The 14,896-nt window shown below is 50.6% G+C and overlaps 2 protein-coding genes across 7 annotated transcripts in view; both read right to left on the bottom strand.

Moving 5' to 3' along the window:
• Nucleotides 1–458: 458 nt before the first annotated feature.
• Nucleotides 459–6,665, bottom strand: SAP25 (Sin3A associated protein 25). The gene is made up of 6 exons (XM_033170201.1): nucleotides 6,484–6,665; nucleotides 3,633–3,742; nucleotides 3,009–3,148; nucleotides 1,926–2,064; nucleotides 1,138–1,238; nucleotides 459–861 (listed from the first exon to the last, which is right to left on the bottom strand). The coding sequence occupies exons 1-6, from the start codon at nucleotides 6,657–6,659 to the stop codon at nucleotides 619–621; spliced, it is 909 nt and encodes a 302-aa protein (XP_033026092.1). The 5' UTR covers nucleotides 6,660–6,665; the 3' UTR covers nucleotides 459–618.
• A 6,812-nt stretch (nucleotides 6,666–13,477) lies between these two features.
• Nucleotides 13,478–14,896, bottom strand: part of CAMTA2 (calmodulin binding transcription activator 2) — a 46,183-nt gene continuing 44,764 nt past the window's right edge. For all 6 annotated transcript variants that reach the window (XM_033169564.1, XM_033169568.1, XM_033169567.1 and 3 more), the window contains 2 exons: nucleotides 14,481–14,555; nucleotides 13,478–13,669 (listed from right to left, as the gene is read on the bottom strand). In XM_033169564.1, coding sequence (XP_033025455.1) covers nucleotides 13,603–13,669; nucleotides 14,481–14,555 — 142 coding nt within the window. In that variant the 3' untranslated portion in view covers nucleotides 13,478–13,602. The remainder of the gene's footprint in view (nucleotides 13,670–14,480; nucleotides 14,556–14,896) is intronic.

Genomic DNA, 14,896 nt, shown 5'->3' with positions numbered 1-14,896 from the left:
AGTTGTCGTCCTTAAGCAGCCAGAGGGTGCCAAGCTGAAGGAGGCGGCTCTAACCATTGGCCTCGCTCCCCTGCCCTGTGTGGCTGCTGCCTCAATGTCTTCCGGTGGGCAGATCCGTAGCTGCCGTGAGGAAAAGGAAAAAGAAAAAGAAAGCCTTATCGCAGGCCTGCCCAAACCTGCCTCCACCAGGTGCCTTAGACTACAACTCCCATATCCAGGATGGAGGGGGGGCGGTTGGGAGTTGTAGTGCAGAGCAGCTGGAAGGTGCCCAGATTCCAGAAGACTGAGGAATGTAATTATCCTCCCACCCCCCCACCAAAAAACAAAAAAGGAAAACCTTGTCATGCCAGGATCCTGGGTGCGATTTCAGCCCCCCCCCACCCCCACAAAAGAGCATTTTCCTAGCGCAAAACCCTTTCCCACAATGTTTTGTCACATTATGAAAGCGAAAGAAATGGCACTTGGGGGTGGCTGAGTCAGGAGGGGCAGGCTGTGCCCCCCCAAGAACTCACTGTCCAATTGAGGGGTTTAGCAGCGCCAGGCCAGAAAGATGGGGGGAGATGCAGGAATCTCCCTTTCACACAAGCATCTGCAGCGCTACGACACCTCGTTGCAGCGCTAGGGCAGCCCGTCCGAGGTCTCCATTTCCCCGAGCCCCTCCGCTTCTCCTGGCAAGCAAGGGGAGGGCTGGCACCCGCCGGGATCCTGGCTGGCGCTGTCTGGGAGCTCCATGAGAGCGGAGACCGCCTTGCACTCCAGCTCAGAGAGCCACTGGGTGCGGGCACCGGCCCTGCGAGGCGGGGAAGCTGTGCAGACGGACATGATGGGTGGCGGGGTCTCCAGCGATAGGCTGCGGAGGACCTGAAAGAAAAGCGAGCAAGGCAAACAGTTGAGGCATAGCCGCTCTCCGGAACTCCCTGCTGCAGGACTGTTCCCTGCGCCACAAAGTCTTTAAAAAAAAAATGCGAGTTTTAACCAGTGGAACTACCTGCCACATGATTCTTGTTCCTAAAGGTTTTGCACACCCTACATTGAAATGCATAATTTTTCAAAGCTTTTGTTGTTGCTGCTGCTGCTGCATCCGCCCACCTCTCTCCCCACCCAAGTTTCCGGGCGTGTGAAGGAAAGGCCACTTACTTCCTGGGTGGAGACCGAAAGACAGTTGTAGATCCGATGTCCTGGTGGCATCGTTGGGTCGGTGTAGAAGAAACCGCTGCAGTCCACGGGGGGGAGAGGGGCTTCAAAAGGAGAAATGGAGATGCAGGCAGAAGGTGAGATCGGCCGACGCCGGACCTGGTGGGAATTGTGGTCCCCAGAAGCCGTTGGACTACAACTCCCATCATCCACGACAACTGGACTAAGCTGACTCGGGAGGATGGGAGTTGTTGTCTGTTCAACATCCGGGGACGCAAGGTTGAAGGACTCCCCCACAGGAGCAGTCTGCGCCAACCTCGAGTTGGACTACAACTCCCATCACCCGTGACCGCTGATCCTTGCTGGCTAGGTGTGCAATATGGGTGTTGTAGTCCAACCTAAGAGCAGCTTGCTGGATCAGGGCAATGGCCCATCTGGCTAGCAGCCATCAATAGGCCTCTCCTCCTCCATGAGTTTGCCAGATCCCCTTTCAAAGGCATCTGGGCCGTCCCTGCCTCATGTGGGAGGGAGTTCCACAGATTAACTGTGCAATAGAAGGACTTTCTTTTATCTGTCCTGAATCTTCCAACTCTCGGCTCCCCTGGAAACTCACTGAGTCCTAGTTTTATGAGGGAGTTCTAGTTTGCATCATTTTGCAAACGCTAAAAATCCCCCCCTTCAACCTTTCCTCATAGGGGAGCCCCTCCATCATTCAGGCAACAGCAGGAAGCCCCTCTCCAGCCCACGGAGAAAGAGAGCAGACTCTACTCTGCCTTCCCCCTGCTGCTTACTGGCTTTGGGTTCGAGTCCCGAGGGCGAGGCGCCTTGGTTTGCGGCCGCAGCTGGGGAGGAGGAGCTGCAGGTGGAGACAGCGGTGTAGAACGACTGGAAAGAAGGGTGGGAGAGAGTGCGGGAGCAGAACCTGGTCGCCTGCCGGGAGAGAAATCAAGCAGAGATGAGTGTGGACTCCCCCCCTACACACATACGCACACACAGCCATGTTCAACGCCCCAAACCCTGGCAGGGGGTTGGACTAGATGACCCCTGGCAGCCCCTTCCCAACTCTAGGATTCTACCACCTTGGAAAGTGGATTCTCCTTCGTCGGAGGTTTTCGAGCAGAGGATGGGCGGCCACCTGCCAGGGATTCTTTAGCTGTGATTCCTGCGTTGCAGGGGGGTTGGGCTGCATGACCTCTGGGTGTCCCTCCCAATTCTACGGTTTTTTTGATACTGTGAAAATCCGGCAGCTATGGGCGTGATTATGAGCTATAAGCAACGAAGGGAGGGAAGGGATACGATCCACAAGACCTTTGGACAAAGTCGGGGCGCCAGTTGCCTTTTATTCGGGATTCATCACAAAGCAGACCAATCTGCCATCAAAGAGATATTTAGCAGAGGATAGGTCAACCTTCCCAAAACTGCGGCCCTCCAGATGTTTGGAGACCCGACGCCCATGCCCTGGCAACCAAGAGGCTGCTGGGAGTTGTAGTTTGCAACAGCTGCAGACCACCAGGTTAAAGGTGGGCCGATATATGCAATTATACACCATTGGCGGATAAAGACAGAAAGTCAGCCCAGGGGCAGGTATAATGGCACCTCCCAGTGAAACGTTTGCAGCGATTTATTCATGGCAGGGGGTTGGTCTAGAGGACCCTTTAGGTGCCCCTTTAGGTGCCATTCTATGTTCCGTGGACAAGGCAGGAGCCCAGACGAGAGGCCTCCAAAACAGTTCGGCCCTAGCGTACGTGAGAGAGGGTGTTTGAGCATGTGCAGAGCGTTTCTGGGGGCGAGTTGAGTGCACCCCACCTCCAAAGAAATAACAAGAGCCCCCCCACCCCCCTGGGACTGAAGCCCCACCCCATCCCTAAACGCACCTGCTGTGTAGGCCAATTTCTTACGCAGATGGCTTTTGTATCCTGCACCCAGTGGGAGAGGGGGGTTTCCCAAGGCGGGGTCTCTCTGCCCCAAGGTCTGTGGTCCACCCTGCAGCAGCTCCTGGGCGCTGCAAACGCACCTTCAAGAAATAAAAGTGACAGGCACATAGGAAAGTTAAGTTTCAGGGAAGACAAGAGAAGCTCCGGGATAAGAAATCACACATGGCACGGGGAGTATGGACAGAGAAAATATTTCCTCCTCCCATAACACCAGAACTTGGGGGCCCCCGACGAGGCTGAAGATTCGGGACGGATAAGAGAAAGTTCTTCATCAAGCTGCGGAACATCCTGCCACAGGATGCAGCGATGGGCACCGACCAGGATGGCTGCGAAGCAGATTCTGCCCACCTGCACTGCAAGGGGAACTTTCTATTCTGGGACCAGGTGAACCTGGCACCGTGCAGGTGTTTTTTTGGGGGGGATGATGGCAACATCTGGAGGAGGAGGAGGTCGGCCAGTGTTGCGCTACAGCTGCCGGCCCACAGGATTCAAGGACCTCCGGAGCAAGTGCAGCGGTTTCTCCCCGTCATCCCGACCCCTCTGCCCCCCTCCCCTCCGACTCACCTGGTGAACGCCGCTCCTGCAAGGCGTACGGGGCGAAAAGGCGTCGGCGGCAGCGGTGGGCTCCCGGGTGGTGCCCTTTTGGCAGGAAGCAGGGGGCTGGATCCTGACCCCTGTGGAAGGTGTTTAAAAAAAAAATTCAAATCCATACAGACATCCCATTTCAAAGAAAAAATAAAATAAAAACACACCTGCCAAATCCAAAATTCTTGAAACGTTTTCAGCACCATTAGAAATTCTATATCAATAGATTGCATCAATAGATTGTATTATATCTTACTTTCTATTCTTTTTTTAAAAAAATATTTATTAACTTTTTCAAAACATAAACAAAATACATATAACAAACAAAGATACAGCTATTACAAACTAGAAAAATAAAAATAAAAATTGTTACAAATTGCAAAAATGAAAAATAAAAAATTATTCGTTAAAAATGGATTCTTTCCTTAACATTGTAAATTGACTTCCTCACGTCCGCCCATCCTGCGCTCATTGTCATTCATCTTTAGTAATTTCTTTACATTGTACAAACCTTTTTTTAAAAAAAAACAAACAACCTATCACTTTCTATTCTTTAGTTGTGTTGATTTTTATTAATTTATCATCCATTTCATTTTATTTTTCATTCTTATTTCCCACTGCGCGTTTTACACCCTACCCACCGGTATATCAATTCCAGAGCAATACATTTCCATGTGTTCCTTCATTCCTTCCCATTCCTTAATTATTTCCTGATCCGGCGTTTGCTGTCAATTTTGCCATTTCTACAAACTCACAAGGTTTACTTCTCCATTCTATTAATGTCGGAATTTCCTCCCCCTTCCAATTTGTTTGCGATTAACAATCTGGCCGCAGCCGTAGCAGAAAGAAATACATTTTTTTTCCGGATGTCATCAGGTATTAACCGTAATAGAAATGATTCTGGTTTTTTAGTAAAAGAAATCTTGAGTAATTTCTTTAGTTCGTCATATATCTCGTTCCAGAAATCTTCCCTGTGGAAGTTTTGGGCAGGTCGGGTCCAGAAAAGGCAGTTCACACACACACACATGAAAAAAAAAACCCTAAACCCTCTTGGCACGTTGAGGAATTGCTCTGTTAATTGACTATAACCCCAAATCAATTATCTATCTATCCCATTTATAGACCCATGAGCTGACGTGGTTCTTTCCCTCCATCGTTTATCCTGTGGGGAAGGTTAGGCTGGAAGGTGGTGACTGGCCCCTCAAGTGACTAAATGGGGATTCGAACCCGGGTCTCTCCTGGACCCTAACCACTACGCCATGCTGGGTTTGGGGTAACGGAACAGGGCAACCATTCAAAAGGCCTGGCGCAGATTTAAAAAACACGCATTTTTTAAAAAAATAAAGGGATATTTAAAAGCCTCACTGCGTTTTTGTTTTTTTTCCAGGAAACCACAACACCAGTGAGTGGCCTAGTGGTTAGAGCGCGGGATCAGGACCTTGGGGAGACCAGGGTTCAAATCTCCCCACTAGGCCACGGACCCGTGTTCCTGCCCCTCAACCTGCCCTACCTCACAGGGTTGTGGGGAATTAAATGAAGGCTAGGGCCCTGGAGAAACCAGGCTTTGAAATTCCTCCCCACCTCGGAAGCTCTTGGGAAGGGGGGGCGGAATTGTGTCGGTTTATCAATGTAATCAGTGCTTTTTTTCTGGGGAGAAGCAGGGGAACATTTTGTGAATCTTCGTACTTTTGTCCATTTACTGTATTTATTTTCCCCAATTGGAACTATACAGGTGAAACTCAAATAATAATAATAATAATAATAATAATAATAATAATAATAATAATAATAATAATATAATTTATTTGTACCCCACCCATCTGCTGGGTCTCCCCAGCCACTCTGGGCGTCTTCCAAACATTAAAATACATTTAAAAATATATCGTGGAAAGGTTCATTTCTTTCAGTAATTCAACTTAAAAGGTGAAACTAATATATGAGATAGACTCATGACATGCAAAGGGAGATATGTCAAGCCTTTATTTGTTATAATTGTGATGATTATGGCGTACAGCTAATGAGAACCCCAAATTAGCAATCTCAACTTTGGGGTTTTCATCAGCTGTGCGCCATAATCATCACAATTATAACAAGCAAAGGCTTGACATATCTCACATTGCATGTCATGAGTCTATCTACAGGTAGGTAGCCGTGTTGGTCTGCCATAGTCAAAACAAAATAAAATAAAAAATTATTTCCAGTAGCGCCTTAGAGACCAACTAAGTTTGTTCTTGGTATGAGCTTTCGTGTGCATGCACACTTCTTCAGTCTCTAAGGTGCTACTGGAAATAATTTTTTTAATTTTATTTTGTTATGAGTCCATCTGATATATTAAACTCCAGTAGCTAATGAAAACAATTGCTTACATAAATGGACTTTTCCATGATATTCTAATTTTTCAAGTTTCACCTGTAAAATAGTGATTTTCTCGAGTCAAAATGAGAGTACACCTAAACATTTTTAAAGGGGGGAAAAAGCACTGAATGTAGTGAATAATTGGGAATATGGCCTCTGACTCCAGGACCCTTCAGGGTTCAACGTGCCCGGCAAATTAGAATTCCCCCTGCACCCAAGAGCAACCACCGAAAGGGTGCTGCGTTTTGTAGGGGGGAGATATCATTGTATTTGAAGCACACGCAGATGTAAGACGCTCTGGTTATGATTCCCACCCAACTCTGCTTTCCAAAAAGCCCTCTATGGCGACTCCCTGTTAATTCAACACCTGGGGAGTGCCAGGCCCTCTCTGCAGTCCCTGCCCCAGAGAGATTACAAACCCCCAAACAACAGAATTCAACAAGTCCCATTCCACAGGCCCCAAAGCCTCACTCACCGTTCCCCGGACTCCTGGGTTTCTGCGGCGTGCGAATCGTCGCTGCTGCCATCTGAGCTGGAGTCACTATCTCCCCCTTCCTCCTCCTCCTCCTCCTCTTCCACCTCCTCTTCATCATCTTCATCTTCCTCTTCTGTGTCCCAGAGCTCATGCCGGGGGTCAGTGCCTTCAAACATTTTTTGCAAAACTTGCAAGAGGAGGAAGGGGGAAAAAGTCAGCAGAAAAGAAGAAAACCTGTTGGTCTTTCTCTGCCAGAAGACCTGGCAATAGGCCCACTTGCTGGGGGGCAGGGAGGTGGGGTGCAAGCCAGGAGCCAAGCTGCCCCCCCTCCAGGGTGGGACAGGGGCCCCTTTTTTTGCAAAGCTTGGATAGTCCAAGATTGAGAAGGGGGCAGCTTTGTGGACCCAACCTCCTAAAAAAAGACCCACCTCTTTGCCTGGGAGGAGAGGGGTCAAGGGAGCACCCTATATAGGAGGTAGCGGGGGGGGGGGAGGCATGGGGAGGGAGCCCTGCCCACCTGAGCTGCCCTTTTTGCCCCGGGGCATCGTCTTCAGCTACTTGGGAGAGGAAATCTCAGTTCTCCAGGAAAATAAAATTAAAACAATGGGCCCTTTGAGGGATTAGAACTGCAGCCGCCCAAAAGCCAAGCTTTATTTCAACTGCAAAGCTTATCCCTCTTTCTAAATATTATATAGACCTGTTTCTAACAGATTTGTCATTTGGGGTGGGTTTGTTTTTTTGTTTTAAATCATCTCACCAGTCAATAGGGTTGAGAAGGCAGCTAATAAATCAGTGGTCGTAGAATTGCAGAGTTGGAAGGGACACCCCCCCCCCCCGGCCAAGGGTCATCTAGCCCAACCCCCCAGGACTCTTTTTCCCCTATGTGAGACTCGAACCCACAGCCTTAAGGATTAAGAGTCTCATGCTCTACTGACAGAGCTATCCCTAGGATGACGATGATGATCATTTAGATATTTAAATATGGGGTGGGGGCAAAGGCAGAGTCTGGCCTCATCCAGGGTCTGAATCCCCAACTCAGCCATAAAACTCACCCTAATCTAACTCACAAGGTTGTTGCGGGGGAACTGAGGAGGTGGGGAGAAGCACGCAGGTGACCTAGAGTCCTGGGGAGAGAAAGGTAGGAAGATGTGTAAATTCAATAAATACATCAAAAAAAAAAAACAAATAAATTGTTGGCTGAATCCCAGAGAACTCAAGAGGTTTCTCGAGGCAGGATGCGGCCTCCTTAGGTGCTGCGCAGCTTGGCTTGACCAGAGCTGGAGGCTCCTCTAACCTGACATTGGTAATTTGGGGAGGGGGCCAGGAAGAGAAGGGCGGCAGGCCAAGACCCCCCCTCCTTGGGGACACCACATCTGTAGGACGGGATACTGGGGGACTTCCTTTTTTATAAGGTACTCAGAATTGAAAGCATTAAAAACAAATGCTTGCAAAAGGAAGTTAAGTATTTCTGGAATTATTCGATGGAATAAGTATTTAAGCTTGCAGTGAATTCTCGAAATAACAGGGCCTTTCTACTAGGGGGGAGAGTGGGGCGAGGGGGGGTGTCACTAAAAGAGAGCGAGTTACAGGTGTTGGTCTGCCATAGTCAGAACAAAATTAAAAAATTCAAATTCTTACAACACTTCCAGTAGCACCTTAGAGACCGACTAAGTTTGTTCTTGGTATGAGCTTTCGTGTGCATGCACACTTTTTTCAGAGGAAGGCATTGTTTTTTAACCCACCCACCCCTTATAAATCACAAAGAACCTCTAAAATAATAATAATAATAATTCAAGAGAAAATGAGGCACCGCTTGTGCAAAGGTTGAGTCCCCCCTTTGACCAACTTCTTCAACTCACACTTCCAGGTCCTGCTCCTTCCTCCCGCAGCCGAGAGAGAACCTTCTCAATTTTTAAATGCAGCAAAATCATTCTCTGCAAAAGGGCCTCATTAGGAGCCAAGTGGGCTCAGCTGGGCCCGGCTCAGTTGGGAGCAAATTCCTCCTGCTGCAACACTTTTTTTGCAAGACATCCAGCCTGGCTTTCAAATCCTCCTCAAAAGTGGGTGGGGTGGGGAGGTTCCCTTTTGCTGCCTCTCCCCCCCCCCCACCCCACAACTCAATTATATTATTTGTGTGTTTCTTTCAAATGCTAAAACACCTTGGCAGAAACAGGGAACTCTGTTATCTCAAGGTTGCGGTTTCAAACCCCAGACTCTGCATTGCAGGGGGTTGGACTAGATGACCCTGGGAGGCCCCTTGCAACTCCACAATTCTGTCCTCCTATAACTCCATGAATCTGGCTCCTCAGAGGCTATTATCCGCATGACATGATGGACTAGAGCCTTGCTCAATACATTTATTTACAGGAAATGAATGGTCCTCCCGGTTATCATGCATGCTTAAAAAACACAGAAATATTATCTACATTAGCTATTTCTTTCTTTTAAGAAATAAAACAATTCTCTCTGCATCCTGGCCATCACCGCCTCCTAGGCATGTATACTCAGAAGCAATAAATGCTTTGGCTTTGTATAGATATGATGTACTGCGTTGATATTTGTTGCCCTGTGGTCTTTGGGCGAAAGGTGGTGTATTAAATTGAATGAATGAAAACGAATGAAAATGAGTTCCCCTGGGTTCAAAAGGGCTTAGCTCTGTAGTAGTAATCTGAGAGTCTGGAAAGAGACCAGGTCATCTTTAATTGCTCCCCAGGGGTGCAGGGGGGGGTGGCGGGAAAGATCTGGTCTCCAGTAATAATCCCCCCATTTGTCAAGGAGGTGTCAAAACTCAAGTCTCACACCTTTCAATCTCAAAGGCATTCACAAGGGAATAAACCCCCATAAACTCTGGGGATGATCCTTAGATGTTTTTTGCAAAGTGAGAGGTTTTGGAGGCTGCAGCCAACTGAAGGAGGCCACCAGAACATAGAATCATCGGATTGCAGTCAGAAGGGACCCTAAGGGTCATCTAGCCCAACCCCCTCTGCCTTAGGGGCGGCGGATCATGACATGGTCCCCGCTTCTCTCCCCCCCCCTCTCTCTCTCATTTCCTGGACGACCATGACCTGGCATATAAGACTCTTAATCTCAGAGTTGTGGGTTCGAGCCCCACGTTGGGTGAAATATTCTTGCATTGCAGGTACAATTCTGTTGTACCTGGAGACCATCCGGCTGCAAGCCCTGGTCTTTGCTTCTCTCTCTGGCTTACGGTTGCCAGGTCAGGAGCATCCCAGAGATTTCAGGGCCCAAACCTGAGGCCTACGGGCGGCTCCGTGTTGACGTCACAGCGGAGGCTAGCCACTGGGCCATCCCCGAAGATGGAGGTTAATTGGGAGAAGGGCACAGCACAGGTTAGATTCCTTCAGAGTGTCTGTGCTGTGCTTTTGCAGCCAGGCTGAAGCTTCCAAAAAGCTACATGCACCGTTCTTAATAATTTCGCTGTTATTCAAGGCCCTTCTCTCAGTCCTGCCAACCTCCCAAGCCCACATGGTGGGGGGACACAAGGCAGGGCCTTCTTGGTGGTGGCTGCAAACTTTGGATCTCTCCCCGTACAGAAGCCCGACTGGCTCCCTCCTTGCTGTCCTTCTCCCAGCAAGTGAAGACCTTCTTATTTCAACAGGTCTTGGGGAACTAACCGCTTTCAATGGAAGGCTGGGCCGTGTTCGTTGCACCTGTATGTTTCAATAGATTGTGTACTAATGTTAAATTATTATTATTTTTAATTATTTTTAATTATTGCTCCCCCTTCCCATGTTTTTAGCCGTTTTAGAGATACCATCTGTGGAAGACAACCCCTCCAAGTTGCTAAAGGAATCCCGGCACCCCTGAGGTTTCTAGCAACACTCTCCCCTTCTGAGGTTTCTAGCAACTTGTCTGTCTCATCTGTTTTCATCTAGGTGGGTGTCGTCATCCCGCCTCCTGTGGGAGGGAGTTCCATAGTTTAACACTGCAATGCATCAAGGAGGACTTTGTTTTCTCTGCAAGGGACGCGGGTGGCGCTGTGCCTCTTGCCCAGTTCGAATCCCCGCAATGACGGGGTGAGCTCCCGTTGCTCTGTCCCAGCTCCTGCCAACCTAGCAGTTTGAAAGCACACCAGTGCAAGTAGATAAACAGGTACCCCTCCGGCGGGAAGGTAATCGGCGTTTCCATGTGCTCTGGTTTCCGTCAGTGTGCAGTTGCACCAGAAGTGGTTTAGTCATGCTGGCCGCATGACCCGGAAAGCTGTCTGTGAACAAACGCCGGCTCCCTCGGCTTGAAGCGAGATGAATGTCGCAACCCCATAGTCGCCTTTGACCGGACTTAACTGTCCAGGGGTCCTTTACCTATTAATTTCACTGCCCAACATGCAGCTTCTGCATTGCAGGGGGTTCGAATCAATGACCCTGCAGGGTACAGATCTACCATTCTGGGAAGTCCACAAGTTCTAGCCTTATCCCCCCAAAAGCAATATTTTTTCCCCCTCCGTCTTCCTCTGTCGGAGGCAGCTATGCTTCTGGAAACCAGTGGCTGGGAATCGCAAGGAGGGATTGTTGCTGCTGCTGTTTCTGGGCTCTTGCAATTTGGGGTTCCCTTGGGGGCATCTGTCCGGCCACTGCGAGAGCAGGATGCTGGCCCAGATAGGCCACTGCACCGTAGGTGCCAACTCCCTGGGTGCCTGAACGCCCCAAAAATTCCCCATGAAGGGGCCGGGCACCCACAAATTTCGGTGGCACCCACTGCCCTGGGGCACCCACAGTCCTGGGGCCAAGTTGGCACTCCTGCCCTGGTCCTCAGGACCCAGGAAGCCTCTTGGGAGGTTCATGCCAGCTGCCTGGTATCTCCTGGTACCTCCCCTGCAGAGTTTTTGTCCATCCGTCCCCCAGGGAAGGTGCCAATAGGCGGGATTTCCCTTCTGCAGGATGATAACATTGTGTGGATGAATGAGGCTGTAATGAGACTGGGATGGGCTCAATGATCTCAGTGGATCTTTAAGGTCAAAAGATTCAGGATTTGCATTGGCTTTTATCTTCCAGAGGTGAGGATCATCAGCTCAGCTGTTGCCTTTTGTGGATAGCCAAGGAAGGGGACTCCCCTCCCTGCTTACCTGGCCAGGTGCAGGTTTTAGAGCAGGGGTCAGCAAACTTTTTCAGCAGGGGGCCGGTCCATTGATTGTCCCTCAGACCATGTGGGTGGCCAGACTATACTTTTTTGGGGTGGGTGGGTGGGGGGATGAACGAATTCCTACGCCCCACAATTAACCCAGAGGTGCATTTTAAATAAAAGGACACATTCTACTCATGTAAAAACATGCTGATTCCCGGACCGTCCACGGGCCGGATTTAGAAGACGAATGGGCTGCATCCAGCCCACAGGCCTTAGTTTGGGGACCCCTGTTTTAGAGTCATATTATGCTCAGCCTGTGTGTGTGCAAATAAAAAACTCCAAAATATCACAGCTGTGATTCCTGCATTGCAGGGAGAGGGGTGCGTGGATGACCCTTGGGGGTCCCCTCCAACTCTGCGATTCCGCAATGACAAAAACTCACTCGGCATATGCTCAGGGGCACTGCTGCTGGAAGCTCCGATTTGCACAACTCTGGCGCTGAAAATATGCAGAGCTGTGCATTGCTGTGGGACAAGCTCCTTCCCCCCAGATCAGTTGGTGCTTGATAACGCCAAGGTAGCAGGTTCGATCCCCGTATGGGACAGCGTTTCCAATTAATTACACTCACTCACGCACAAAAAAAATTTTTTTGGCGGTTTAATGTAAATTTGTACAAACAAATGAAAACTCATGCAAAAAACGGTAGAAATGACAGATGGAAGGGGGGAGGGGGAAGCGATGGGGTGGGCGGGGCTTAAATACACACCGGCGGTGGGCGTGGCTCTGAAATTAAAACCCATGCACCTTCCTCCCCGCTCCCCCCTCCCAGCAAAGATGCCTTCACATTTTAAATAGATTCTGAAGTATAGCTTTTCTCTTCTTCTTTTGTCCATATGTTACAGATATTTACAGGAGGGGAGGCCAAGGGGGTGGGTGGGTGGGGTTTGGAGATAGAGGGTGAGGGGGCTGCGGGGGTGGGATGGAGAGAGGGACCCCGTGAGATCCACCAGCTCGGACCCCGAGAGGCTAGATATGTACACTTGTGAAGACGGTAGATGTACACAGGAGAAAGTGGGCAGGCTTTTTTTTGAGGGTGGGTGGGGGGATTCAAAAGTGCATTGCAGGAGAGAGGGTGGGAGTGAGAGTAGGAAGGGGGGGCCTTCTTCAATGAGGACCCTCTGTAAGCAGGGGGCACACGGCCCCTCGGAGAGGCGAAGGGGCATCGGAGTTCAGTGGGTAGAACAGCTGCTTGGCATGCAGAAGGTTCAATCCCCAACAGCACCTCCAGGAAGGGCTGGGAGGGATTCCCTCTCTGGCTTGTGGGAGAGCCGCCACTGCTGCTGCCGGTCAGTGCAGGCAATACCGAACTAGCTGGGCCAATGGGAAGTGCCCTCGTGGCTCATTGGCAGAGTAGCTGCCTTGCATGCAGAAGGACCCAAGTTCGACCCCTGGCAGCAACTCCCGAGTGAGGAGCCTGAAATCCCCGAGAGCCGCTGCTGCCGGTCAGTGTAGGCTATGCTGAGCTGGATGGACCAATGGTCAGTGACTTGGAGGAGGGCCGCTGCAGCCCCTTGCCTCGCACGCAGAAGGTCCCAGGTCCAACCCTGGCAACTCCAAGCAGGGCTGCCTGAAACCCTGACGGTGATGCTGCCGGCCAGTGCAGGCAATACTGAGCTGAGTGGGCGGCCCAGTGGCCTGGCTCAAGGGGGGGGCAGATTCCTACGCAGCAAAGCCTGCGCACTCAGGGCTTGGAGAAGGAGGGGTCAGCTGCCTGCCCCCCACCCCTCCCCACCCTGAACCAAACCTCGTCTGCTCTGCCCCTGCCCCACACGTGGGGGTAAGAGGGGGGAGGGAAGCGGGGTGAAGACTTGGCACCAATGTAAGGCGAAGTGTGGGGGGAGGCACTGGGGGAGGGAGGGAGTTTGTGTCCCCCCCCCACTCAGCCAGTCTCTATTGCACAGTCCCGCCCCAGCTCTTTCTTCGCCTGGGCTTAAGACTCTCCTTCTCCGGCCGCCGGGCTCAGGGCGGGTGGGGGGGCTAAGTGGCCAGGCCCCGCTTCTGTGAGGGCCCCTCCAGCTCCTCTCGCTGCTTGAGCTCCTTCATCCTGCAAGGAGAGATGGGAGGGCAAGCGTGAGAAGAGTTCCTCCGCGCGGCAGGGGGCTGGGCTGGATGACCCTCGGGGTCCCTTCCGACTCCGCCGGTGCAGGATGCCGGCAGGAGGGAGGAGGCCCTGTCGGCAGACGGGACACCTTTGACGCTCTGAGATCTGCTCCGGCGGCCAATTTGCTTCAGGTGCCGAGTTCGAGGTGTCGCTGTTAGTCTATAAAGCCCTTAAAAACTCGGGAAATTATGAAATGCAATTCTATTATTCTATTGGGGGGGGGGGAAGGCAGAGAGGCAGCCTCAAAGTGTCAGCAGCCTTTTAATAATAATAATAATAAATTTTTATTTATACCCCGCCCTTCCCCGCCAAACCGGGCTCAGGGCGGCTAACACCAATAAAATCACAACAAAAACATAAAACAGTTCATTAAAATACAGATTAAAATACAATTTAAAACTAAATCTAAACTTCAGCCTCATTTTTAAGTAGCCCACCAATCACCCCAAAAGAACGAAACATCAGGGTTAAACTGAAACCAACCCAAAGGCTAGGTGGAACAGCTCCGTCTTGCAGGCCCTGCGGAAATATGCCAAATCTTTCTCGCCTACTCTGCAAACAGGACGAATGCCTATTGCCAGCAGATCCTGTTTGCACTGCATTTTGCAGAATATTGTATAACATTTTTTAAAAAATTAAAATTACTACTTCTGCTTTTAAAGGAGACCAGGACAGTCCACCCAAAGACTTTTCAGCCACCTAATCCTGCCACCTCCGTGCTAGATCTGCTCTGCTCCCTCCCTTCCTTACTCACCTGTGTCTGCACCGTCGCAGGAACCTCATGATCTTCCGAGCTGCCTGGTCTTGCTTCTTGGTTAGGAACGTTCCTCTGTGGGGGGAGAAAGAGAGAGCCGTGTGTTGGGGGGGGGGTGCTGGGATTCAAGGGAGCGCCCATGAAAAGGGACCCAGCCGTCTCACTGGAGGCCAGGCTGAACGTGAGCCCACTGTGTGATGCAGCAGCAACAAAAGCGAAGGCAGTCAACACACTCTTGAGATCAAGGGGAGTCATGTTGCTGCTCTCTTCTGCCTCGGCCAGGCCCCACCGGGAGTCCTGTGTCCGGTTCTGGGCACCCCAGCTGAAGGAGGAGATTGACAAAGGTGGAGGCAGGCGACCAATACGATCGAGGTTCTGGAAACCAAGCCTGATAAGGAACGGTTGAAGGAGGAGGG

This window comes from Lacerta agilis, chromosome 14, assembly GCF_009819535.1.
Source record: "Lacerta agilis isolate rLacAgi1 chromosome 14, rLacAgi1.pri, whole genome shotgun sequence".
Lineage (NCBI taxonomy): Eukaryota > Metazoa > Chordata > Lepidosauria > Squamata > Lacertidae > Lacerta > Lacerta agilis.
This window is presented reverse-complemented; position numbering and strand designations above follow the sequence as displayed.